The 25939-nt window shown below is 41.2% G+C and overlaps 1 protein-coding gene across 4 annotated transcripts in view; it reads right to left on the reverse strand.

Annotated features, from left to right (window-relative positions):
• Positions 1 to 25939, reverse strand: part of ATP8B1 (ATPase phospholipid transporting 8B1) — a 112828-nt gene that overhangs the window by 7933 nt on the left and 78956 nt on the right. For all 4 annotated transcript variants that reach the window (XM_089895236.1, XM_089895237.1, XM_030762026.2 and 1 more), the window contains 11 exons: positions 23808 to 23998; positions 21005 to 21213; positions 19501 to 19544; positions 18724 to 18880; positions 12653 to 12841; positions 10801 to 10913; positions 9010 to 9174; positions 8157 to 8268; positions 7098 to 7173; positions 4905 to 5037; positions 3847 to 4135 (listed from right to left, as the gene is read on the reverse strand). In XM_089895236.1, the coding sequence (XP_089751362.1) occupies positions 3847 to 4135; positions 4905 to 5037; positions 7098 to 7173; positions 8157 to 8268; positions 9010 to 9174; positions 10801 to 10913; positions 12653 to 12841; positions 18724 to 18880; positions 19501 to 19544; positions 21005 to 21213; positions 23808 to 23998 (1678 nt within the window). The remainder of the gene's footprint in view (positions 1 to 3846; positions 4136 to 4904; positions 5038 to 7097; positions 7174 to 8156; positions 8269 to 9009; positions 9175 to 10800; positions 10914 to 12652; positions 12842 to 18723; positions 18881 to 19500; positions 19545 to 21004; positions 21214 to 23807; positions 23999 to 25939) is intronic.

The raw sequence follows: 25939 nt of genomic DNA on the forward strand, positions 1-25939 counted from the left end.
TAAAAATGTTTCCATAGCAATACAAAAAACCCCTCAAATTTATGAAACAATAAATGTGAAAACTGTTGCTCACCATCCCCCACCCCCAGTTTCTGAACTCAGAAGTACCCGTTGCTAGACATAGCACGTGCTTGGGCTTCCGTAAATATTTGTGAAAGGATCTCAAGTGGGTAATGAATTCCATTTGGATTATCTGCCCAGCTCATAAGCCATCCTTCCCACCCAAAGGGTGAGCCCCAGGCATCCATGTGTACCGTGTGTCCCTGCCTCCCTGGCCACAGCTGAGTCAGCCGGGCAGATACATAATCTATGGTAGATACTACGAATTGGCAGATACTACGAATTGGCTCTCCTTCATTGTGGAACTTTTGTTCTAATTGGAGAGGTGGGAAAGCAAATAAAAACCCTACATTGCTTAGACTCCCTTGCAGTTAGGTTCTCTTTGTGAATTAAGTTCCACTTGTTTGGACCTGCTTGTGACTTGGAAGCAGAAGCAAATTGGAGCCCAGCATCCCTTCCCTTTTTGGCATTTCTGCAGCAGAATTCATATCCATTCTCCAGCTGCCCAGATGTTGATAAACAACTGCAAGGGCTTCTCAACTGGAAAGCTCTTCAGAGGCTAGAAGCTCCTCTGGTGAGTGACCCAGACCTGCAGACACAGCCTAGAACCTACTTCTTCAGTTCATCCAGAATTTTCATGAGCACCTGGTCCCCTCTATTAATCACTTCCTGCTTAAAGTACCTAAAGGGATCTGTTTCCCTCGGTCTCTTGGTATTTTGGAGTTAGGATTTGGGTGTGTTTGTGTTTGGAATTTTAACATGTAAATTTTTGAGTTGTGGGATGGATATACTTCTTTCTGAGGGGCAGAGAAATAAAGTAGTCTAGAGAAAGGATGAGAGAGAAGGGCAGACACTGGGTTCCTGGTGCAGCTTCAGGTCCTGGTTCTAGCATATTCCTGAGGCCTGGCTTCTTGAGCAGCATGAGACATATTTGTAACTTTTAAAATAGGTTTCTTTTTGTCTTAAGCTAACTTGAATTGTTCTCCAATACTTGCAACCAAAAGTGTTTAAACTTAGATACTGTTAAACTTTCAAAGGCTTATGCATGGCCCACTGAGACCCCAAGACACAGTTGTTTTGAGGAGGGGAGGTTTCCAGAATGGATGAAAATGAAAGTCCCAATTTTATCCATGCTCCCAATAGTCATTAAATCACATGTTCCACTTAGAGAATTATGAGTTTTATCTAGGTCTTAAAAGTCATGGAAGTGAGATCATTTTTAGAACATGTGTTGCAGAATACAACCTATTACTACTCAGACCCTGAGAAGTGCCTGCCAGCTCAGCAGAGTCTCCAACTAAAAGAACCTCCACAACTCCTGCCCCACTTGCAGAATACAAGGTCTGGCATTAACATAGTGACTTGTCCAAAACCTAAGTTTTTAATAACACTTTGCAATTCTATAAAATAGAATAAACTGCATCTCAATCAATACTTATAACCTCTTTATACACATAAATAGTTCTTAATGACCAGTTGTGGTTGCCAAACTGTTCTTTCCTACCAAACCATGGCCTTCTTTTCTGAACAAATAACAGGGAAATGTTGAGATTCTGTCAGAGACAAGGAAGAGGAGCCACCGCCCCAGGCCCTGACATCCAGTCCAGCCTCTGCCGAGCAGACCAAGGGACAGTATGTGAAGTGAACACTGCCACAGTTTACAGAGTGACTCACGGCAACTGAACAGATGTACTTTATCAGGCCACACTGCTTTTTGTTTGTATTTTCCTAAAACCTAAACATAGGCACCTAGGCTTCCCTGAAGTTGCCGATGTGGTTTCAGATGCCTGCCCAGTAGGCCACTTCATAATTCCCTGACAAGCTGGTCGCTTCCTTTTGCCTCTCTAATGCTGCCTGTTCATTCTCAGGATTTAGGCCAAGGAAAATAACACCCACCAGCCATTTTCAGGCCCAAGCGGGAGAGAGGGCAGTATCCGAGGGTCCTTGGATCCTTGCTAGGGGCAAACCATGGTGGACTGCAGTTCCCTCCACTTCTCCTAGACTACACCACTAACCATGAAACATGTTAGCAAATGGTCAGATTTTTTTGACACTTAAATTTCACTGTACTTCTTTATAAACAACGAACAGTTTCTTTCGGTTCATTGTTCTTGATGTAGGTAAAAGAGATGACAGTTTTCACAGAGTTCAAAAAGGCACTTAATACTTGGGTTAAGCTACTGACTTCCAAGGAGACCTGAGTTTCTTTGATTTCCATCCCAAGTGGATGGTCTCCTACATTATATATAAAAGTGTGTATCACATAACAGAGCTTAATAAAATTCTGAAAACAAGAAAAAACAGGTTATCTATGCCAACTTTGTGTGATCCCTTTTGCTATCAGTTGGTGAATTCAGAGGAACAAGAGTTTTCAAGTCTCAGTCACATAATCGGGAAATCTGAAACGGAGTCCCCCTTTCCCAGCATCTAGAAGTCTTCATTATAACTGAAGAAAAATAATGTTTGAGTCACTTGCCCTTTTGGCACAGTCATTTATGTTAAAAGGTACATAATGGAAAATAAACTAGAGCTGGCTACAGAGGAAAGAAATAGATCTAACTCAGAGCAAGAAATGCCATTCGCATGGCAGGATGAACATGTGCAAAACACGGTGGAAAGGAATTAAACTGGCCGTGGCCACAGACATACACATGAAGGAGCGAGAAAACGTACATTATATAGCTGACTCCTTTTGAGGAAGATAAAGTTGGAATATTCTTAGTATATGTCAAGGAGGAGAAGGAAGAGACTCTAAGGAAAGAAAGAGAAGAGTTACGAAACAGGCTGAAGTAAAAGTCTAGTTATACATATGATGCATTTAAGCTACCCGGCACCACAGGACGTGTGTATACATGCCATGGATAGTTCATCTTAAGAAAAATACTACAAAGCTAGAGGTGACATCAGAGATAATTTTCTTGTTCTCAAATGAGAAAACTGAGGCCTGAGCATGAGCCCAGGGTGACACAGCATGCTGGCATCAGGATGAGGACAAGTATTCAGGTCTCATTAGTTTGGGCATTTTCATTACAAGATACTCCTGTATAAGTAATACAGGGAGAAAAAGGACCAGGATTCAGACATATTGATGAGGGTTTGGTTCCGTATGCTTTTAATACCAGCAAAATTGTATTTCTGCAGTGACAGAACTCAGTCTGTCAATTTGTGGGTACCTAGGGTCCTCCAACCAGCAAAATGACCTTGGGAGGTCAGGAGAATGTTGAGGCGATGTCAGAGCTGTGCTTCAATGTTACACTGAGCTCACACTAGGTCACCTAAGGGTGAAGTTCAACAGATTTACCAAAGGCAAGAAGAAAGCCCCAGAAAACAATGCTTAGGCGTGGGAGAATAATATTCCCAAAACAAATAACAAAGAGAGTTCAATAATTTATGGCAAGCTCAGCAGGAATTTTTGCAAAACATTAAATAGCAGGGTTCTTAATAAGCCCTGAAGAAATATGGGAGGAGAAGCAGCAGGAGAAAACACAAAACCAAATCCAAACATGTAAAAGAAGGAAACAAATAAGGATAAGTTCACCCACACAGAGCTCATCTTTGACTTGGCACTCTTTGTATAGAATAATCATGCCTGCGCTCTCCTACTGAGTGGACTGTAAGCTTCCTGAGGGCAGGGTCACAGGTGTAGTTACCACAGTTAAGTGCCTTTATTAAAGGTCTGCTTCATGAAAGCCCAAGCAATGAAATCAGAAAAAAACTACCCCCAAAAATGTTCCTGCCATTTCCTCTCTACCGATTCAGGTGGCACTGGCCACGTGCGAGACTCACTTTTGATCATGTTGACATCATTGGCCCCGTCTCCAATGGCGAGCGTGATGGCTTTCTTGTACCTCTTCACCAGGTCCACCACCATGGCCTTCTGCTTGGGGGTGACCCGGCAGCAGATGACCGCACTGCACTCACAGGCCAGGTCGACAAAGTTCTGCTGCTGCTGCTCTTTTTTAGCTTCCAGCCTCCTCTTACTTTGTGTCCTCATTCGTCTTTCTTCTTCTGTCCTGGGGAACTTCAGTTTCAAAATCTTACTTCTCTTGGTCTTTTTCTCGAGAAGAATTTCATTCTGTGAAAATCAGAAAGGGAAAGGATTCTAACCATTTGGGGTTTAATAACAAGAGTAGCATTCCGGGCTTCCCTGGTGGCGCAGTGGTTAAGAATCCGCCTGCCAATGCAGAGGACACGGGTTCGAGCCCTGGTCCGGGAAGGTCCGACATGCCCACGGAGCAACTAAGCCTGTACACCACAACTACTGAGCCTGCGCTCTAGAGCCCGTGAGCCACAACTACTGAGCCTGCGGGCCATGACTACTGAAGACTACGCACCTAGAGCGCATGCTCTGCGACAAGAGAAGCCACGGCAATAAGAAGCCTACACACGGAAACGAAGAGTAGCCCCTGCTTGCCGCTGCTAGAGAAAGCCCACACGCAGCGACAAAGACCCAGTGCAGCCCAAGATAGATAAATAAATAAATTTATTTTTTAAAAAGGTACCATTCCCAAGACTTTAATCATCTGAAGGATAATTCTTGGGTTATATCATTGATGATATTGTTCCGATTATAAAATGTTTACTATAAAAATACAGAAAAATTTATACAAAGAATATTTTAAATTAATGATCAACTAGTTAGTTGATAAACTAGTAATAACCACTGCCACCAGTTTGTATCATATAATATTATATGTATCATATAAACTCTCAGACTTGGGAAATTGTACTTTATTTATAGGCTAAGAGATTTTTAGGTTGGTAATTAATATGACAAACCATCTAAAATTGGTCCAGAATGACCTGCTTCAGTTTGAGCCAAAGGGAGAGACACTAATACATACCAACCAAGAACCAGTGATTATTAAGGCACGGTTTCCACCAGATGGAAAAAAAGGTTCGTGTACTTGGGGTACAAATTTTGCATAGACTCCACTTCTGTTCCTCTGGTTTCCCATCCTTGTATGAAGAAGAGCACTGGGGGAAAATTTAAGTGTTTAAAGTACAAGACCATGAACAGGCCCTTGACTGTGAGACAATTTTGACATAAATCTTTTAAAAATTGTAAAAAACACAACATAAAATTTATCATCTTAACTGTTTCTGAGTATACAGTTCAGTAGTATTAAGTATATTCATATCACCAATCTCCAGAGCTTTTTCATCTTTTAAAATGAAACTCTATACCTATTAAATAACAACTCCCCACTTCTCCCCTCCCCCCAGCTCCTGGTAATCACCACTCTGCTTCATATAATGGAATCGTATGTGTCTTTGTGTGATTGGCTTATTTCACTTAATACTATCTTATTTCACTGTTCTCAAGGTTTATTCATGTAGCATATGTCAGAATTTTATTCCTTTTTAAGGGTGAATAATATTCCATTGTATGGATATACCACATTTTTGTTTATCCATTCATCTGTCAGTGGACACTTAGGTTGCTTCCACTTCTTGGCTACTGTGAATAATGCCGCTGTGGACATGGGTGGACAAATATCTGTTCAAGTCCCTGCTTTTAATTCTTTTGGATATATACCCAGAAGTGGGATTGCTGGATCATATGGCAGTTCTATTTTTAATTTTTTTGAGGAACCTCCACGCTGTTTTCCATAGTGGCTGCACCAGTTTATATTCCCACCAACAGTGCACAGGGTTCAAATTTTTCCACATACTTGCCCAGACTTGTTACTTTCTGTGTTTTTTAAATAGTAGCCATCCGTGTGAGGTGAAACTGTGGTTTTAATTTGTATTTCTCTAATGCTAAGTGATGTTGAGCATTATTTCATGTTTATTGACCATTTGTATGTCCTCTTTGGAGAAATGTCTGTTCAAGTCCTTTGCCCATTTTTTAATTAAGTGGCATATAATCTTACTAAGTCTTGATTCCTCCACCATGGAGGCACCATGTTCATGGTACTTCATTATTTGCCAAAGGCAGCTAAAGGAAGATACAGTTGAAAATGTGTTCACAAGCAACAGAAGGAGGGCAATCTTGATCTGAATTATAATACACAGGGGTGAACCCTAGTGTATTACAAACAGTGACCACTGTTGGGCAGAAAAAAAACTTATTTCCACACAAAGTTATGTCTGCTTTTGAGATATTCTCAGTGCATTATATCAACAAATTATTGAAAAGACCACATACAACTCACTCATGTGATAGAAAAATGAGTCGTGGAATTTTGGAGTAAAAGGGACTCTAAATATCCAATTTCTTCATGTTACAAATAAGGAAATCAAGCCCGAGAGAGAGAACGTGATTTGCCTGCAGCGAGTTGATGGGAAAACTGCAATGAGGACTCAGGACTCCGAAATCTCAGCCAGAGTTTTCCTCGTTACACATATAGAGCCTTTATTCTTCACCTTTAAGAACAGGTTTCTCAGCCTTGGCACTACTGACGTCTTGGGCCACTTAATTCCATGTTGCGTGTGGCTGTCTATTGTACTGTAGGGTGTTCAGCAGCATCCCTGGCCTCTACCCCCTGGAAGCCAGGAGCACCCCCCTCCTTCCCCACCGTGACAGTCAAAGATGTCTCCAGACATTGCCAAGTGTTCCCCAGAAGGCAAAGTCCCCACCTCCCCTACCCCAGTTGAAAACCACTGCACTAGAAGATTAGGTATTTATTATTCACTTTCCACATTAATTCTCATTTTCAAGTTGAAAATAAGGAGTGATCAAGACAAGTCACTAAAGGCTGGAAGAGAAAAAATATGTATATAATTCATACTAAATAGTGGTGTCTCAAGCCCACTTCCTTTTTCAGCAGACAAGCACTGAGTGCTTCCAAGGAATACAGAAAAACGGCCCCTGAAAAGGCAAACAAGGCCCCAGGTTTTCCTACAACATAAGGTCGAAACATGGTGAATTGGAGCTGCCTGTTGTTTCCTTGCTTCATTTAAACTTGAGGAAACTGTGCCAGCTGACACATTCTAGCTCCCACTTCTCTGTATCTGCTGTGTCTACTGGGTCTAGTCTTGCTTTTATAAAAATGAGACGTGACATATTCTCATACTGCAGGCCCTGTACTCACCTGATATCTTCCCCATAGCAGATAGTGGTATCTTCAGTAAGAAGTTCACAGGCAAATCCTATATTTTCAGCAGTTTCTGCAACAGAAAAAAGTTAAGTCAAATGTCGTTCCTACTGATGAATTTAATAATGGACTTTAGTAATGATATTTTTTCAATTAATGAACCAGATTCAATCACATACGTTGTCTTTCTGTAGCAATGTCTAGAAATCACATAAAAACATCCCTTTCTCTGTAATAAAGTAAATGGAATAAGTCAAAGTCTGGTTGAGATGTTTTCAATAATAAAATGTGCTATATATCAAATACATAAACGGGTTATTTAATAAATCACTGTTGACTGAAATACTGAACACGCTTAGTTCACGTGGTTTAATCATTCTGTCATGGGGGAGAAGGATAACCATTTCCATAAGCCCTCACGTGGGGTTCCTACTGGAGATTTCTTCCCCCTCTTCCACCACCGTTATTTGTTTAAGGTCAGGACTTAATCCCTAAGCTTATCAAAGTGTGTAACCCATCAACTGTGTCAACCAGAGTAAGAGAAGTGATCTAGTTTCCCATGGGAGGCTTCTGAAGTAAAGAATCAATACAAACAACTTGTTGAGCTCTAAATTTAAAAATGAAAATCTTCCCTTGGGTATAAAATTTTCATTATAATTTTCAAGCAGTAAAAGGGGCAAGAAAACAAAAGTAGTTGTTCAGTATTTTGTACTGTTCTACTCTATGCCCAACAGGTGGCAAAGTGCTGGGGAGGACAGGTGGGACCAGAGTATAGCAGCCCACATCTGGTGGGAGAGAGAAGACTAAACACAATCAGGAAGACACGACAAAGAGCTCAATTTTAAGGAGTCAACTCTGCTACTGAGGGAGCTTTGGGAAGGATGCGGTCAGGATGGGCTGGAATAACAGAAGGATTTCTTAGGGAAAGAGTCTCTGTCCCAAAGAAACAGACAGTGTTTGTAGAGGATGGAAAGTTTGAGGTCACCTTGAGCAAGGGAAACAGGAGCTATGAATATTTGTGAATTGACAGATATGCTTCCGTGCAAACTAAATTACCCTTTTTGTCTCCAGTGAGCACCCAGATCTTAATGTCAGCTTTTGCAAGTTTTGAAATGGTTTCTGGGACTCCATCTTGTAGCTTGTCTTCAATAGCTGTTGCTCCCAATAGCTGAAATAATACATTAAAAGAAAGGAATTAGCAAATAAGCCAAAAATGTTCTTAATTGCAGTTTGCCAAACTGTAAAAAGGACTAAATACACCCCAGTTGGTGCTCTATTGGGGCCAGTGGCCAGCATTAACTGGGAAGGCTGTCGTGTGTCATACTCATCAAAAACTAAAACAGCCAAACATTTTTTCTTAAAGTAATTCACCAAGACAAAATGTAAGTACAAATCAAAGACAATAAAAAGATACTTTCATTGTGTGTATACTGCTTTACACGGACACAAGCCAATTTCTCTTGCTAAAAGTCAATACTAACTATTCACTGAACATTTCCTTTTAATATAAACACTAAAAGCAGAAAGTCTTAAATGTCTCTTTAACAAATGGTATATTTTCTCATTTCAAGATCTTGCAAAATATAAATCATCTCAGTAATTCTCACAACGTAATAAGTATATGCGGGCTTGTTACTGTATACAAATCACAGTGAACTTTAATAAGTGATGTAAAAATAACAGAATCAGAATCTCATCGTGTTTTCTGTCATTTGGTTTCCCCCAATGGCAACTCCTATTTTGCTTGCTGAACAAAAGAAATTCAGGTGACCTAGATCCACTGTACCAATTTCAAATACTGAAGTTGGAATTCTCTTTCAAGCATGAGATCAAAACTGTAATAAAACTTAATAAAATTTCCAATTCTGTTTGGAATATCAAGGAGAAAGTTACAAAGGTTAAAACTCACAATTAAGTCTTTTTCAATCTCCTCATATACTTTATCCAGAGCTTCATCCCGGTTGGTTGAGGCTATACTTGCAGCCATAAACTTTTTATTCCATTCCTCAAATTCTTTTTCTTCAATTTCCTTATAGCAAAGGCACAGGGTTCTAAGAGTCTCACCTGCAAAGATCTGTTTAATTTAAAAGACAATCCATTCACCCAAAGAATAGTTAATTTTATGTAATTCAAGATCAAGTTTGAAACCTTACTTTGAAATAATACAATAAGAGAATTTTAAAAGACTGTGAAAGATGGATTCTGTACACATACATTCCATAGAGGAGATTAAACAAATACTTTATTTTTCTAAGTATTCTCAATATCTTAGGAATATATTCGTCATTCCAAAATTAGTTCAAGGGAAAAGCATATCTTTCTTCTAAATCAAGTCATGAGAATTTAAAAAACCCTTTTTCTCTTAACGAAGAAAATAACAGACCAAGGAAGCTGCCTTGGGGTATAATGATTTTGTAAACCAGACCTGACACCTTTATAATTTGTTTCTACAAACTGTTACAAGTCCAATCAACTATGAACTCTCAACCAAGCGTTATTCCCTCAAACCAATTCTGAAATACATGAGTCACTGTTAAAGCTGAGATAAAACATTTTAATGAAAGAGTCTGGAAGATTTAATCATGGTGAACAGATTTAAGCCAATTTAAATAGCTTAAACATGAACCAGTAAAAATGTTCCATTACTTCACAATCACATCTTGTCTAGCCCAAAATGGCAGAACTGCTTCACCCAACTGAGGGTCTGTTGTCAAAGACTCTGCAAGGTTCTGCATGTATCTGATTAGACTGCCCTTGTTCATCTCCTCATGAGAAATTATCCAGTGTAACTGCTTCAGTAACATATATAACCTTAAAATGTGACCCCACTTACTAAACATCATATTCATCAGGCTTCTTTCTGAAGGACCTTTGGCCCCCAAACTCTGACCCGTCAAGTGAAGGGAAGAAAAAAACCCTTTATTAAGCACCTACTAAGTGCTAGGGGCTGTGCAAGATGGTTTTCATCCAAGAGGCTTTGCACCAACCCTCCACGGTAGGAATTATCCCCTTCCTCTTCCACACAGGCAATTAATGATTCATCTGAGACATCAACCATTTCCCCCCAGAGGGCACAAAACAAGTAAAGAGGCAGAACTGGGACACCAGATCTGACAGATATGCGACATACTTCATTGCCATCATTATATATAAGCAAAACAATATCAGGGTTGGTAGGCGATTCTAAAAGAGAAATTTCCAGAAGCATTCTGAATAATTGCAGTATCACTGGACCAAGTACATAGTCCCCTAAAATAGCAAGTTTGAAGTAATGAAGACCAAAGTGATTCTCTAACAAAGGTATCAGAACTTGATTATCCAGTGCACTGCTTTGTCGTGCCCTATCATACGTGAATGCTCTCTTTCCTTCACTGTACACTAGGACGTTGGAAGTCTTGGAGACTACAGCACAGGATGGTTATGTAGCTTGCTCGAGTTCACCAGAAGAAAGACCAGTCTTTCTCCTGGATCAGTCCTGTAGATACTGCTGACCTGGATGCTGGGAAGAGGTAGCAAGGTCATTTCCTAGGAAGTCGGCGTCAGGGACAGAACTTATTCCTACTTTGGTGCTCTTTCCACTGAACTACACCAAGACAATAGAAAGGTCAACGGTTAACACAGAGCTTTCATTCCAGCTTAAGGGATAGTACCAGAAAATAAGTTTGGAATCTGTGGCATAAAGAGTGGAAGTGAGACTTACATCCAGGGCATCCTGTGTCTCTTGTTTCATAGGATTCATTCGATGTAACCGTTCATAAATTACAGTGTCAGCACCTTTACAATAAAGCCTGATATTGCCTTCTAGGGTTCTTACTAGTAGCAAGGGAAGGAAAAGCAAATAAAAAAGTTAGTGTTTGATTTCTTAAAAGTACATTCATAAAGTTAATTTGAAGTGTTACAGTGCTAAACATTCATAATTAGTTTAAAATCAGCAATGTACTGAGAAAAATGTTGCTCTCAACAACGTTGGTAAGCCACTGTCTACATAGAATGTAATAGTGAAATAAATATGAAAAGATTCCTTCAGTCAGCTCAGTTTTCCATAGCCTTGCTTATTCTTTCAGCAAATATTCACTGACTCCCTACTATGTGCTAGCTTCTTCCATAGAGCCTTTTTTGTCCATGCCAGCCAGTGGGAATCTTTCTTACCTATAAACCCACAACACTTAACTGCCTTTAATACTGGGACCAAAACACGCTCCTTGTGACCATTTTCTTGGCTTTTTTGATCTCTGCAGTAATTTAATTGTATTACGTGTCTCATCAGTAACTAGATTTTAAGTTCTCTAAGGTAGATGCCAGGCATGATAATCAGCCCAGATCAGTGCTGGGTACGCAGAAAGCACTCAGTAAAATGAGCCTCATCAGAGTTCAGGAGGCAGTTAAACCTATATATCCTTTTGGTTAAAAAGTCAATCTCATGGTGGAAAAGCTTATAGGTATCACTTAACCCAGTGATCCAACTGATGTGACCAGCAGTCACACGCCTTCTGGTGTGATACGCTGGGAAAGACACGGCACCGATCTACGTACCCTTCCTGCCAACAGTGCGTCATCTGAATCTAATTATGAGGGAACATTAGACAAACCCAAACTGAGGGACCCTTGACAAAATAACAGGCCTGGGCTTTTCAAAAATGTCAGCATATGAAAGATCAAAAACAGGTTGTGGAACTCTTCTAGAATAAAGGAGACTAGAGTAACAATCACCGAACGCAATGTGGAATATTAGGTGGGGTCCTGAATCAGAAAGAGAATTCCTGGTAAAATTCGAAAACGTTCTGTACAGATAATAATACTGTAATGTTAAATTTTCTGAGTCCGATCAGTGTACTGTATATAAAAATAGGTGAAGGTTCCCGATCTTAGGGAATACCTACTTAAGTATTTGGGGGAAAGGGGCATGAGATCTGCAACTGACTCTCAAATGGCTGAGAAAACAAGAACTTGTAAATGATAATGACAAAGAATTTGTGACCAGTGCTAACAATGGTGGATATGGAAGAAAATACAGGAGTTCTTTCAAGTGTTCTTGCAATTTTTCTGTAAGTTTGAAATTATTTCAAAAAATGAACTTAAGACATTTCAGTATTATGAAGTGATCACGGTCTCCACTTGGCTGCCTGGGCTGGAGGTATGATTTTGATTCCTAAGCACAGCCTCGCTTTTCTCAGAGCTCCTCTCCTGCTACACTCTCCCTTCCCTGGTGTCCCTCAAGCCTCCAGCAGAAGTGCTCAGAGTGACTCACGATATAAAAGCTCATGTGGGTCTACCACCCACGGTGCTGCCACCCAGATTCCACAGCTGGCAGCCCACATCTTTGAAGATACACCAACGTCTGCAAGATTCAGATCTACTGCATTTGTCCCTTCGAGTGATGGACATGGTGTAGAATGAAGAAAGAAGACACTAGTTTGGACAAGCCTGCGGAAATCCTCCGGGAGCCAAGGGGTTCATTCACTGCCTATTTTATCCTGGTGTCGCTAAATAAAATGTGTGAAAGGCAGCATCTCAATGAGCCATTCACAGACATACCCTGAGGGGAGACCTACCAATTATAGACATTCGCTTCCGGTCACTGTTGAAGTCTAAAATGGCGAGAACACTGTAGGTCCTCTCAGTGCCCAACTCACTGATGGTGATCGTGTTCTGGGTCCTGGTGAGGAAGACAAAACCGAAGTTCCTGGCGGCGCTTACCAGAGCACCTTCGTCAGGAGAGGCCGCCTGGTAGTTGAGCTGACCTAGCAAGCGAGGCAGGAGAGAAAACGAGAAAAGCTGAGCTCACCAAGGGTTCACCAGTGCAGTTCACGTGCTGGGTGAGGATGTATGGTTACCCCTCGGTACCCGCAGGGGACTGATTCCAGGAGCACCCGCAGGCAAATTCTATGGATGCTCTAGTCCCTTACAAAATGGCAGACTACAGCAGATACAGCTGGTGTTCCGCATCTGCAGGCACAGAGGACCAACGGTACTGCAAAGCCCAAATCAGCCTCAAGAAAACAAGTCACTGATTTTTAAGGAGTATGCCAACATTAATTTTAAAGTTTTTAAAAGGTAAACTTTTGTTTCTAATCATAAACAGTGATATAAACGAGAAGTAAAAAAAAAGAAGAAAAATCTGGCCAAGAATAGGGGGAAAAAAAATCTCATAATCCCACCATCTAGAGGAAAGACAACACTATTGACATTCTGTTATCATTTCTTCCAGTCCTTTTGGAAATGCCTATTTCTGTAATAGTTTCCATCATGCTAAATATACATTTACATCCTGATTATTTTAACATTGTATTTTGAGCATGTTATCATAGGTTTAAAAAAGTCTTTCTATGTATTATTTTAAAGGAATGTAACCTGTGAATGTAACATGCGACCATTTTCCTATTACAGGCACTTAGTTCCTTCCCCCGATTTTTTTACTCTAAAAAATAACATTGTGAACTTCCCTGGTGGTGCAGTGGTTGGGAATCTGCCTGCCAATGCAAGGGACATGGGTTCGATCTCTGGTCCGGGAAGATCCCACATGCCACGGAGCAACTAAGCCCACGTGCCACAACTACTGAGTCTGCGTGCCGCAACTGCTGAAGCCCGCGCACCTAGAGCCCGTGCTCCGCAACAAGAGAAGCCACCGCAATGAGAAGCCCGTGCACTGCTGCGAGGAGTGACCGCCGCTCACCACAACCAGAGAAAGCCCGCGTGCAGCAACCAAGACCCAACACAGCCATAAATAAATAAACAAACAAACAAAACTGCCTTCTCTCAAACCACTAAAAAAAAGTTTAAAAAATAATTAAAAAACACTGTAATAAGCATTTTGTATGTGTATAAAGGTTTTTCTGACTCTATTTTCTAAGGATAGCTTCCTAGTCATGAAAATACTGGGGTAAAGAATATTGATAATTTTTAAACCTGTTGGCATATATTTTACTCACTTCTTTTCTAAAAGGGTTGTACCAGGTTATCTTCCCTCTAGAAGAGTGTGCTTTCTTCAACTTAGCTATATTCTCATAATTTAAAAAAGTCTCAAAATGTATCAATCTGTTCAATATCTTGATATTTGAAAGTTATATAATGGGAAACTGCCTTTATTTCACAACTAAATTGCAACAATAGGAGTAAATCTCCCAATGTTGAGTGGAGAAGCCAGACACCGAGTACATACCACATAATTCCATTTACACGAACCGCAAAACAGACAAAGCTAACCCACACTGTTCGAAGTCAGGACAGTAGTCACCCCTGGAGGGGCAATGACTGAAAGGGAACATAAAAGGGATGTCTAGGGGATGGAAAATGTTCTGTTTGTAAAAATCTGGGTACTCACGACAAGGGGGTATTCAACCTGTGAAAACGAGCTATATGCTTGTCTCTGTACACATGTTGTACCTCAGTAAAAAGTTAAAAGGAAAAAAAAAAGCTCCGCCTATCCAAGAGTTTCTATTTTTCTACTCTTAGTTCTTCCATCTTAAAGTAGAATGAAAAGTATTTCTATAGTCAGATGAATTTCCACAGGAAAAGGCATTTCGTTTTCCACCATGGTATGATCAGGATGCACCCATAGATGGATGGGCAGTTCTTTACCCCGTCCATCTATGGGGAGGGGGCGGATGCCCCAGGGTGCACAGCTGTAGGTAGAGAGAGCTAAACGCCCCGTCCCTACCCTACTCCCTTCACATACATGCGCAGGTGGTTCACTCTAAATCAATATTAATCACTCCCAAATAGTAATTAAAGATGACAGGTTGGTCTCTCTCCATCTGTTCACCCAGAAAGTCATACACCAGAAGTTATGAATGTACTTGCTAAATCCAGCCATTCTACAAACACACACACATGCCAGAGGGTAAAATATTTAACCACAGCTAAACAAGCAGCAGTGAGAACACAGTCCCCTCCCTTCAGCAAGTTTCGCTGGCAGGGATATATTGCATCATACTGAAGGCAAACTTATTTCCAACAGAAAAAAAAAAGGAACAAAATGATAAAGGGTGGCAAAGTTCCCATGAGTAAGAAAATCATATCTGGAGAGAACACTGATATTTTTATCATTAAAAGAAAATCCTTCCATTTTGTTCTCGTAATGCAATCACAGAATTGCAGACTAATAGAGACAGGAGGAACTTCAGAGACCTGGTCCAAACTCCAACTTTATGTTTGCAGGAGGAAACCTGGACTAAAAATTAACCTCCTGAAACCTCTTCTGAAGAAAACTCTTTATTTACCACACGCTCAGACACAACCAAAGAGACTTTCTTTTCTTTTACAGACTAATTTGTGGGTCACAGAACTGATGCAAATAAAATAGATGCTGAAACAACAAACCCCACCTCTCATTATCCTGATTCCATAGCTTCCTCTGGCTGATAATCTTCTAGTCACCAGTCTTGAAACAAGTTACGTCTCAGATTGACTATCCCCCCCCACCCCCGCCATTTGTTACTTTTTCATCCTTCCCAAAGACTCCACGCTAACCCAGGTCCTCAGTTTCCTCACCCATCTCGTGTGTCCTGGCTCCAAACTCCTAAAACTCAGGTCTCTAATCATAATCTCATGGTTCATCCCAACTTAAAGGGCTTCAGGCAAAGAAACTGCCTCCAAGCCTTTCGAACTCTTCTCTCCCATGGCCTCTGCAGGAGGCAGGAGGCTACAATGGCCCCAAGGTGCGTCTCCCCACCCTGTGTACACATACACTTTCTCCCAGTGACTCAAGCAAACTCTAACCAAGGTACTGCTGGGAAGGGATTTTATTGATATAATTCAGGTCCAGATCGGGGTTGACCTTAAGATAAGGAGATTATCTGGGTGTTCCCAACCTAACTGGGTCAGTCCTCAAAAGGGACGGGGCTCTTCCTGGAGAGAGAGATTTGAAGCATGAAAGGGGTTTGATGGAAGGGAGATTCTCCACTGCTGGTTTGAAGACAGGGGGAACCATGTGGCAAGGAAGGAGGGAGGCCCTGGGAGCAGAAAGCAGCCCCAGCTGACAGCCAGCAAGGAAATGGAGACCTTAGTCCTACAACCACAGAGAACTGAATCCTGCTCTCAGCTTGCAAGAGGATGCTGATCTCCAGTTGACAACGTGGCCTGACCTTGATTCTAGGGAGATTCTTAGCAGAGAACCCAGTCACGCCATGTGCCCAGACTTCTGACCTAAAGAACTGTGAGCTAATGAATGGGTGATTTAAGCCACTGGCTTGTGGTGATCCACTACAGAGCAACAGAAAACCAATGCAGCTTCTCCACACTCAGCCTCCACGTGCCCTACATGTACTCAACACTTGGGCCACACAAACCTTCTGCTGAGCATACGTGACAAGATTCTCACCTCTCACTGTTGATGTTATGCATAATAAAAGATGAGCCAATCTCTACTCTTCTTGTAAAAGAGGGAAAAGGAGAGTGCAAGAGCAGAGGCACACCAGCATGGTGGAGTGGAAGGACTCAGCTAAAATGGGTCCTAATGTGCTGTCTGAGATCAGGGAGGTCTTGGTGCTTCTGGTCTGAATTTCCTCATCTATAACATTTGGAGGAGTTACTCCCAAGGTCCCTTCCAATGGACCCCTTCAAGGTGCTTTTATGTATCAAAGCCAAAATCATTTTTTCTTTTATCTCCAATAGCTTCTACACATTTAGTTTTTATGCCTATTTCTCCTCTGGAGATTTCATCCACTACATGTGAAGCCTCAGCATCAGAAAACAGAAAAGGACATTTGTTTGTATGCTGGGCTGATTAAAGTGGAGAATGCATATGACAAAAGGGCGCCTTTTGCTCTCTCCAGAATGCACATGTGTATCTATATAATGTATCATTGTGTCCATAGGTGACAAAATACCTAGCTTTCATTAATACTCGACAAATTTGCTCTAACAAAGCTAGCACAAGCTGCATTTAAGAATGCTGCAGACTTGGAAACAACCTAAATGTCCATCGACAGATGAACAGAAGATGTGGTATAGATACACAATGGAATATTACTCAGCCATAAAAAAACAATGAAATAATGCCATTTGCAGCAACATGGATGGACCCAGAGATTGTCATACTGAGTGAAGTCAGAAAGAGAAAGACAAATACCATATGATATCACTTACCTGTGGAATCTAAAATATGACACAAATGAACTTAAACAGAAACTGACTCACAAACAGAGAGAACAGACTTGTGGTTGCCGAGGGAGAGGGAGGGTGGGGGAGGAATGCAGTGAGAGTTTGGGATTAGCAGATGCAAACTACTGTATAGAATGGATAAACAACAAGGTCCTACTGTATAGCATAGGAAACTGTATTTAATATCCTATGATAAACCATAATGGAAAATAATACAAAAAAGAATGTACCTACATGTATGACTGAATCACTTTGCTGTACAGCAGAAATTAACACAACACTGTAAATCAACTATACTTCAATTTTTTTTAAAAAGGTTAATTTTAAAAAAATAGAATTGTTCAGAGGAATCTACAAGTCAACTTGCTTGTTCCCATGCAAATACACATGAATTATGTTCCTTCAAAAGAAAAAGGCAACTTCAGGAGGCCTAGGCTTTTGGCTGCTACTATTTCAAACCCCAAACATATCTGAATGTAAAATATAAGTTCTCTCTGAAATTATTTTGTAGTAAAGACTGTCCAAGTTTAAAGTCCACTTATCCAGATAAGGTGTGACTCTTCATAAATATTAAGTATTCAGATAGCGAGAAGATTTTGATTCTTCTGTTATAATGCAAGAGTCAATCATTTTTTTTTACTGATAAGATTTCAATTCCAAAGTGATAAACACATCTGGAGCTAGAACTGTGAAGGAGATGTATATTTCCGGAGGCTAGGAGCCTGTTTCATGGGTTGCTGGCTCGTATACCATGTAGTGGAAGGGGCCCACAGACAGTCATCGTTTGGGTGGAGATTCGACAAACTTGTCACGCACACAACTCTTTTTTTATTTTTCCTTTGGACAGTAATATTTGTTATTATAGGAAATATGTACACACCTTGTTATATTTGTACTTTGAATTAATTTAGTGATAATTTGCAATATGCTATGTGGATTCAGACTGCAATCATTTGAAACTTTACGTGATATACCATCATAATTCATATGATCCTGTGATTCTAAAGTTTAAATCTCACCAGGTTGAGATGGGAATTTTCAGAAGTCATTTACTTTGAGGGTATTTGGGTTCTCTGAAATACGTGACAGGATCCCTGGGAGAAGGACTTTAAGACAGTTGCACTGCTATCCATTCACTTCTTTTCCCCAGAAGGGGTTAAAAAAAAAAAAAAAGGACTCAGGCAACCTGGTCTAACCGTTTTGTCAGCTAGCCCTCTGGGTAAACAGACCAATCATATTTTTTAGGAAGAAGAAACCTTATATCAGAAATGCCTTTTGCAGGATATCTCTGGCAAAGAATTACCTATGGGAAATAGAACCCAGGATCTAGAAGGCAAGGCTCCCTGGAGTATGCCATGTAAGCCATGCACTTCTCTGGGGTATAAAATATCATAATTGAAACCTAACTGAAACACCTCTAGTTCATACAACTCTTTATATGTGCATTCGAGTCCCAAGCACGAGTTCCCCGTAAACTAAAAAAACTGGTCCCCAGTGTCCGAGATGCGAGAGCCACACTCACCGTCGAGCCTGTCCACCATGACCGTGTGGCACACCGCCAGCAGGAAGAAGAACTGTCGCACTTCCGGCTCCTTCCCCGACTGGATTTGCTCGATGAGATAATGGTCATAAAATACAAGCTTCCCATCGGAATACGTATTCCAGCTAAAATCCACTGGCTGAAAGCAGCAGAGGAGGAAACGTCGGTGTGATTTAAAAGAAACAACTTGGGCTTCACAAATGACAGGAACTTTTCTCTGAAGCCGTGTCTTCATGCAAGCATCACCTTAGGATTTTAACACGTTCTGAAGTGTCAAGAGGCTCACATCTGTCTTAACACAGCCTGTTGTGAGTTGCATTGTGTCCACTCAGAAAGATATGTTGTCCTAACCTCTGGTACCTGGGAATAGGACCTTCTTTGGAAATAAGGTCTTGGTAGATGTAATCAAAATTAGGGTATGCTGGATTGGGGGGGCCCTAATCCAATGACTGGTATCTTTATAAAAGGAGGGAAATCCGGACACAGACACAGGCAGGCTTCTGAGTGCTGAGTCTACAAGCCAAGGAATGCCAAGGATTGCAGGCAACCACCAGAACCTAGGAAAAGGCAAGCAAGGATTCTGCCCTAGAGCCTCCGGAGGGAGAGTGGCCCTGCTGACACCTTAATTTCAAACTTTTAGCCTCCAGAGCTGTGAGGGAATACATTATTGTTGCTCTAAGCCCCCCATTTCATGGTGGTTTGTTACAGCCCAGGAAACTCACACACAACCCAAGAGGTTTCCTAAGTGAAAGGACTCACCTCTATTTTGCTATGACTGTTCTGAGAAGCATCCCGATGGTCTCCTGTGAACAAACAGGACAAAACAAATTGAGTCAACGGGTCTCAAAGCCTGTTTCTGGACAGCCCTCGAGTTAAGAATGGTTTTTCAAGAGTTTTAAAAAAACAAACAAAGCATAACAAAGAAGATATTTGATACCGACCATATGTGGCCGGCAAAGGCTAAAATATTTCCTATCTGGCTCTTTACAGAAAAAGTGTGCTGGTTTCTGGTCTAGAGGTTCAAATACTGGCAAATTGTGTCCGTCTACACTGCCATCTCCTCTGGGGCCAGAATCACGTCCTAGGAAGTGCTTTACCCCCGCCCTCCCCCAGCTCGGAAGGAACCACCGCCCACGCAGAGGAGAACCCCTTCCTCAAGCCCTCAGCATCCCACCTTCCTCACTGATGTTCTGGGAAAGTACCATACACAGCACAAAGTTTCCTCCAAGTGGAAAGCATATGATGTTATGCTTACAGCTTTTAAAAGAATTATATCGTTTTTCTTTAAAAGTTAGAGCACCCTATTTGAATACAGCATTAGCCTTGAATCTATAGCACATTTCAGAATATCAAATGGAAATCAATTTTTAAAATATAATTGTAGTGAAATACACGTTAACATACAATTTACCACCTCAACTATTTTTTTTTTATTTGGTGGTACGCGGGCCTCTCACTGCTGTGGCCTCTCCCGTTGCGGAGCACAGGCTCCGGACGCGCAGGCTCAGCGGCCATGGCTCATGGGCCCAGCCGCTCCGCGGCATGTGGGATCCTCCCGGACCCGCGTCCCCTGCATCGGCAGGCGGACTCTCAACCGCTGCGCCACCAGGGAAGCCCCATCTCAACTATTTTTGAGTGAACAGTTCAGCCGCACTAAGTCCAATCACACAGCTGTGCGGCCATCAACACCATCCATCTCCATGGCTCTTTCGTCTGGTAAAATTGAAACTCTGTGCTCACTAAACACTAACTCCTCATTCCCTTCTCTCCTCAGCCCCTGGCAACCACCATTCTATTCTCTGTCTCTATGAATTTGACTCCTCCAAGTACCTCAAGTAAGTGGAATCATACAATATGTGTCCTTCTGTGCCTGGCTTATTTCACTTAGCAGAATGACCTCAAGGTTCATCCATGTCGTAGCAAGTTTCAGAATCGCCTTCATTTTTAAGGCTGAATAAAATCCCATTGTGTGTATATACCACATTTTCCTTATCCATTCATCCACTGATGGACACTTAGGTTCCTTCTAAACCTTCACCACTGTGAATAATGCTGCTACGAACATGGGTGTGCACATACTGCTCGAGTCCCTGCTTTCCGTTCATTTGGGGTGTGCACCCAGGAGCAGAATTGCTGGGTCACATGACAAGTTACATTTTTGCGGAATGTGTACCTATTTCTGACCCCTGACCTCCCCGAGCCACTCTGGGAAGGCAGCCTCTGGTCACACATGCCCAGGGACTGAGTAACAGCTTCCACTCACCGTAAATTTGCCCGTTGATGCAGCATTTTTTAAAGGTCATGATGTTCTGTGTGAGCGTCCCTGTCTTGTCAGAGAAGATGTAATGGATCTGCCCGAGCTGCTCGTTCAGCGTGGTGGTTCTTGCCTTCGCGGGCGTGTCTTTCTCAGGATAGTACATCTGCAGGTCCCAGTTGATGAAGTAACTCTGTCCAAGACGAATCACTTCCACGCTAGGAAGACAAAAGATTACCTTTGATCGAGCTCTCAGATATGAGTGGCAGGCAGTGGATCTTGTCCTAACTTTGCACCAGGAGCAAGCTGCTTATCTATTGATACAAAGAGACAAGCCCCGTGGTGACCCATGTGCCCAGTCTCTGGGTTCTCCTGACCAAACACATCTGTCTCCAGCTTCAGGGTCAAAGTGTCCCCTCAATGTGATTTCCTACTCACTCCTGAGCACATCTGGCCACGGCACCCCACGTTCAGAACACGCCACCCACACGGGTGACATGGTAACACTGCGGGGGGCACCCCACGATGTGACAGCTTCTACTCTTTTCTCTCATTCCCCATCGCACTCAGAGACAACTGGAAAGGCATGTTCACCTTTGCCCTCAACTGGAGGACAAAGGGAGTGAGGGTCCACTAGGTTATACACCCATGTACTCTCAAGTAGGACAAAGGGCTTTTGGCAAACAGCCCCTAAAGCATGTTTTTTTCCTAAATTGTTTTTTTTTAACCATTTTTTAATTGAAGTATATGGTGTTAGTTTCAGGTATACAGCAAAGTGATTCAGTGATATATATATGTATTTTTTTTGAGGAATGCGTACCTATATTTACATATTCTTTTTCAGATTCTTTTCCATTATAGGTTATTACAAGATACTGAATATAGTTCCCTGTGCTAAACAGTAGGTCCTTGTCATTTATCCATTTTGTATACAGTCCTAAATTCTCATAGGGTTACAGAATGTCCAAAATACGATATTCTAAAAGGATAATTTCCATTTAAAAACTATAACTGATTAAATCTATCTCAACTATGTAAGAAAGGTGCTTACACATCCAGCAACTGTTCAGTGGGCAAAGGATGTGTCTATAATAAGTTAAACAAATGGAAAAATAACTCCCTCCTTCTCTCCTCCCTTCTGTATTTCCTGAGTGTCTACTATGTACCAGACACCATCCTAGGTACAGGGGACACATCAGTAAACAAAAGAGACAAAAACCCTGCTCTCAAGGAGGTTACCTTCTAATGGAGATGGACAAATAAATAAACTGGTAAACACACAGTATATCAGGTGATGAAAATTCTCTGCAGAAAATCAAAGCAGGGTGAGGGGAGCTGGAGACCGACAGGCAGAGGAAGTGATGTTTAAGAAAGAGAGGGTCAGGAAAAGCCAGGGGGATAAGGTGATTTTTGAGCAGAGACCTGAAGGAAATGAAAGAGCAACCATGTAGATACAGAGGGGAAAAGCATGTTACAGGTGGAGGTCAGAGCAGGCGCAAAGGCCCTGTGGCAGGCACTGGTACAGCTGAGGAATTCAAGGAGGCTAGAGATGAGGGAGTCCAGGGAGTGGGTAGAGATGCTGGAGGTTATGGTTGGGTGTGGAGGGCAGAGCAGCAGATCACATGGGCCTTGGGGGTATAGTGTGGCTTCAGTGAGTCTTTTCTGAATGAATAGACTGTAGGGTTAAAAACAAAGCAGAGATACTATCTGAAATGACCTGATCGATTTATAGTTTGAAAGGACCTTTACTTCCAAGAGAAACAAAGAAAATCATATTAGTCACATGATGTGGCTTTTTAAACCTAAAACTACATATATGGTTTATTTCATAACATACGTTTATAGATAGAGACAAAATCATCTGTATAATAGTTCCCCTAACAAAGGTAAAACTCATCTCAGTTTTTTGTTTTTTTTAAATAACTGCAAACACATGGCTCCCCAGGGCTTTACTTCATGTTAAAAGAACAATAGTAACTACCTGTAATAAAATTAAAAATAAAACAAATGCACATGTAATAAAATTAAAATAAAATAAATGCTTCTAATTACAGGTGTGCATGTGGCCCTATATGCCTCTGGGCTATTACTTCTCGGAACTAAGAGAAGCTCTGAATGCTGGGAATATCCCAAGGCACCATTTCTCTCCCAACGGTCTGAAGTTCAATTGACCAGGGATAGTGAACTTTGATATTAAAAAACGAAAAAGTAAAAAAAGTCCGAAATATCACAAAAATATCACAAAACAAGATACGATCCTGACTCTTATCGCGGTTGAGGTTGAGATGAGAAACACAGAACATTTTGAGAGGTTGACGGTGGGCAGGGAGAGTGGTATTCCCATTAGAAGGCAGCATTCAGGAAACCCAGTGAGTTTTCCAAGCAATAGGTATAGCAGGTGGTAATAAGGAAGACACAGAAAAGAGGTTAGGAAGGCTCCTGAAAAGGAAAACAACCAAGTTATTCCACGACGTTGTAAATCTTCACACAGCTCTTTCTGATGCTTGGGCTTTGGAGCCCACCAAGAAGGAATCTTGCCAAGCAAGTGACTAAGGAGTAGAGTTTGATCTCTGAATCTGGTAGCCGTATCTGTCAAGAGGTCGAGATAAAAGATGCTGTGTCTGGCACAGAGCAGACACACCAACGTTAATTTCCTTTCCCCGTATCACCCTCAAATCTGAAATGAAAGCTATTTTCTTACTTGCTCCTTATAACCTTTGAAACAAGAATTGCTAGAGCTGAAGGTGTTAAGTTGGGAAGATGTACTGTGTTCTTCCATTAAAGCAAAAGGCCAAAGAGAAGACAGCCTTACCTGACGTAGAGAGAGATGGGCACCAGGGTATTCAGAACAATGATGTAGCCCCAGAAATTTAGGAATCCACGGTAGGAGGGTGTAGTGTCTTCTCCATCATAGAGGTACCAAGAATAATTGCCAACTTGAGCTTCCCAGTAAGCATGGCCGATGGCAAGACCCGCAGAAAGCAAGATAAGAACAACAAAGATCTAAAAGACATTCAACAGTTAAGTTTATTCTAAAGATGCATTGTCGACCCCACGCATTTTATAGATGCTAGTTTATCTTATCAATACTTTCCTTATGTATGATAATTTAGTAGTCTGTAAAAACAACACACTTAAAATAGAAACAGTATCATAAGAATGCTTTGAAAGTCTATTTATTTCCATGGTTGATTGATTTATCCTACATACCACATAGAAGGTGAAGTTTCGTTCCCAAAATTATCTTTCAGAAGAGAAGGTGGTATCTTACATTCAAATCTTTAAATATTCTCATATTATTGGACATCCTCTCAATTACTTTTCCTTTGAACAATAGCATGCTGTTTGGGAAAGACACCTTACCTTAGCATGAAACAATTTCAAAGAATGCTAAACTGGGATACGTTTGGAAAATGTTGGAAGGAAATGATTTTTTTTAAAGAAGAAGGCAAGAAAATTTTACCCAGATTTGGGTAATTATTCCTGAAGGTTTAATGATCACTTAACGTTTACGATCCTTTAAGAAGTCATATAGTAAGTATTCTGTTGTGGAAATTGAGCATATACTTAAGGGATGAATAAAAAAGTCAACAGCCCTAGTGCTAGCTGGTTATTTGTGGGTAAGAATAAAATTTCCAGGGGCAAATTTAATTTTCTGGACACAGATTCCGAAAGTGCTATATTTCAAAAGAACTTGGCACAGAGGAGAGATGATGAGCACCTTGTGAAGAGATGATGAGCCTCTTGTGAAGGCTCACGCCATAACCAAGACAATGACATGGAAGATGCATCAGAAAAGTTCAAATGAAGTTTTCATGAAATGTGAGAGCAGGGAAAAACGAATTGTCCTTAAATTAATATATTACTTTTATGTAATTCTGAATATGTATATGCAATTGAAGTCCTGTAAGTATTATAAGTCTCTAAAAGTTTACGTATTCAAATTAAACTAGATCAGATTGATCAAAATGGTGGACTAGAAGGACCTGGAATTCACCTCCCCTGTGAACATACCAAACTAAACTAAATACCTGAAAAAACTTCTCATTGGCAAACTGGAAGACTGCCTGATATTTAGGGCCACCCTACATGCAGAACAGTTAACATAGCAGTCCTGAGACTGCTATCCTTAGAAGGCCTGTTTGCAAGGTTGACTGTTGGCTGGCTTCTGGGAACTTAGATTTTGGAAGGGTTTCCTGATTCCTTATTTCTTATTCTCTGACAAGAATGGCTCACTGTGCCTAACTATTTGTGTAAAACAATATGTTTTATGCTGAATACCCACATTCCTTTAGGGAGTCTGAAATTTTGGTACATGCCAGGCAGATAAGTGCCTACACGACCAGACCCCAATAAAACCCAGGCACTGAGTCTCTAATGAGCTTCTCTGGTATAACCAACATTTCACATGGGCTGACACAAATTGTCACTGGGGAGGATTAAGTGTGTCTGGTGTGTATGACCCCACTGGGTGTGTATGACCCCACTGGGAGAGGACTCTTGGAAGCTTGCGCCTGGTTTTCTCTGAACTTTGCCCCATGAGCCTTCTCCCTTTGCTGATCTTGCTTTGTAATAAGCAAGAATTATCATAATAAATTCTAACTATAAGGACAACTATACACTGAATTCTATAAATCCTCCTAGTGAATCATCAAAACTGGAGGTGGTCTTGGGGACCCTTGAGAGAACTTATACCTAAATTTGCCTTATATTTGGACTCATACAGTACATGTTGGGGGGCAAAAAAAAAAAAGGTTGGCTTTTAAGAGAACTATCCCTATGGGAAACTAACAGCAGTAAAATCAACCCTACATTGACTTTAGGAGTTCAGTCCCACTAACTTATCTAAGGCTCCCTGGTTTCCCAACTGATCACTTCACTCATCAACTCAGGATACCCAACAACTGAAATTTACATTCCCAGGGAGATTCTCCAATTAGAAAT

The sequence above is a fragment of the Delphinapterus leucas genome, chromosome 14, assembly GCF_059928025.1.
Source record: "Delphinapterus leucas isolate spDelLeu-1000000601 "Yukka" chromosome 14, BTC_Dleu_Yukka2, whole genome shotgun sequence".
In the NCBI taxonomy this organism is placed as follows: domain Eukaryota; kingdom Metazoa; phylum Chordata; class Mammalia; order Artiodactyla; family Monodontidae; genus Delphinapterus; species Delphinapterus leucas.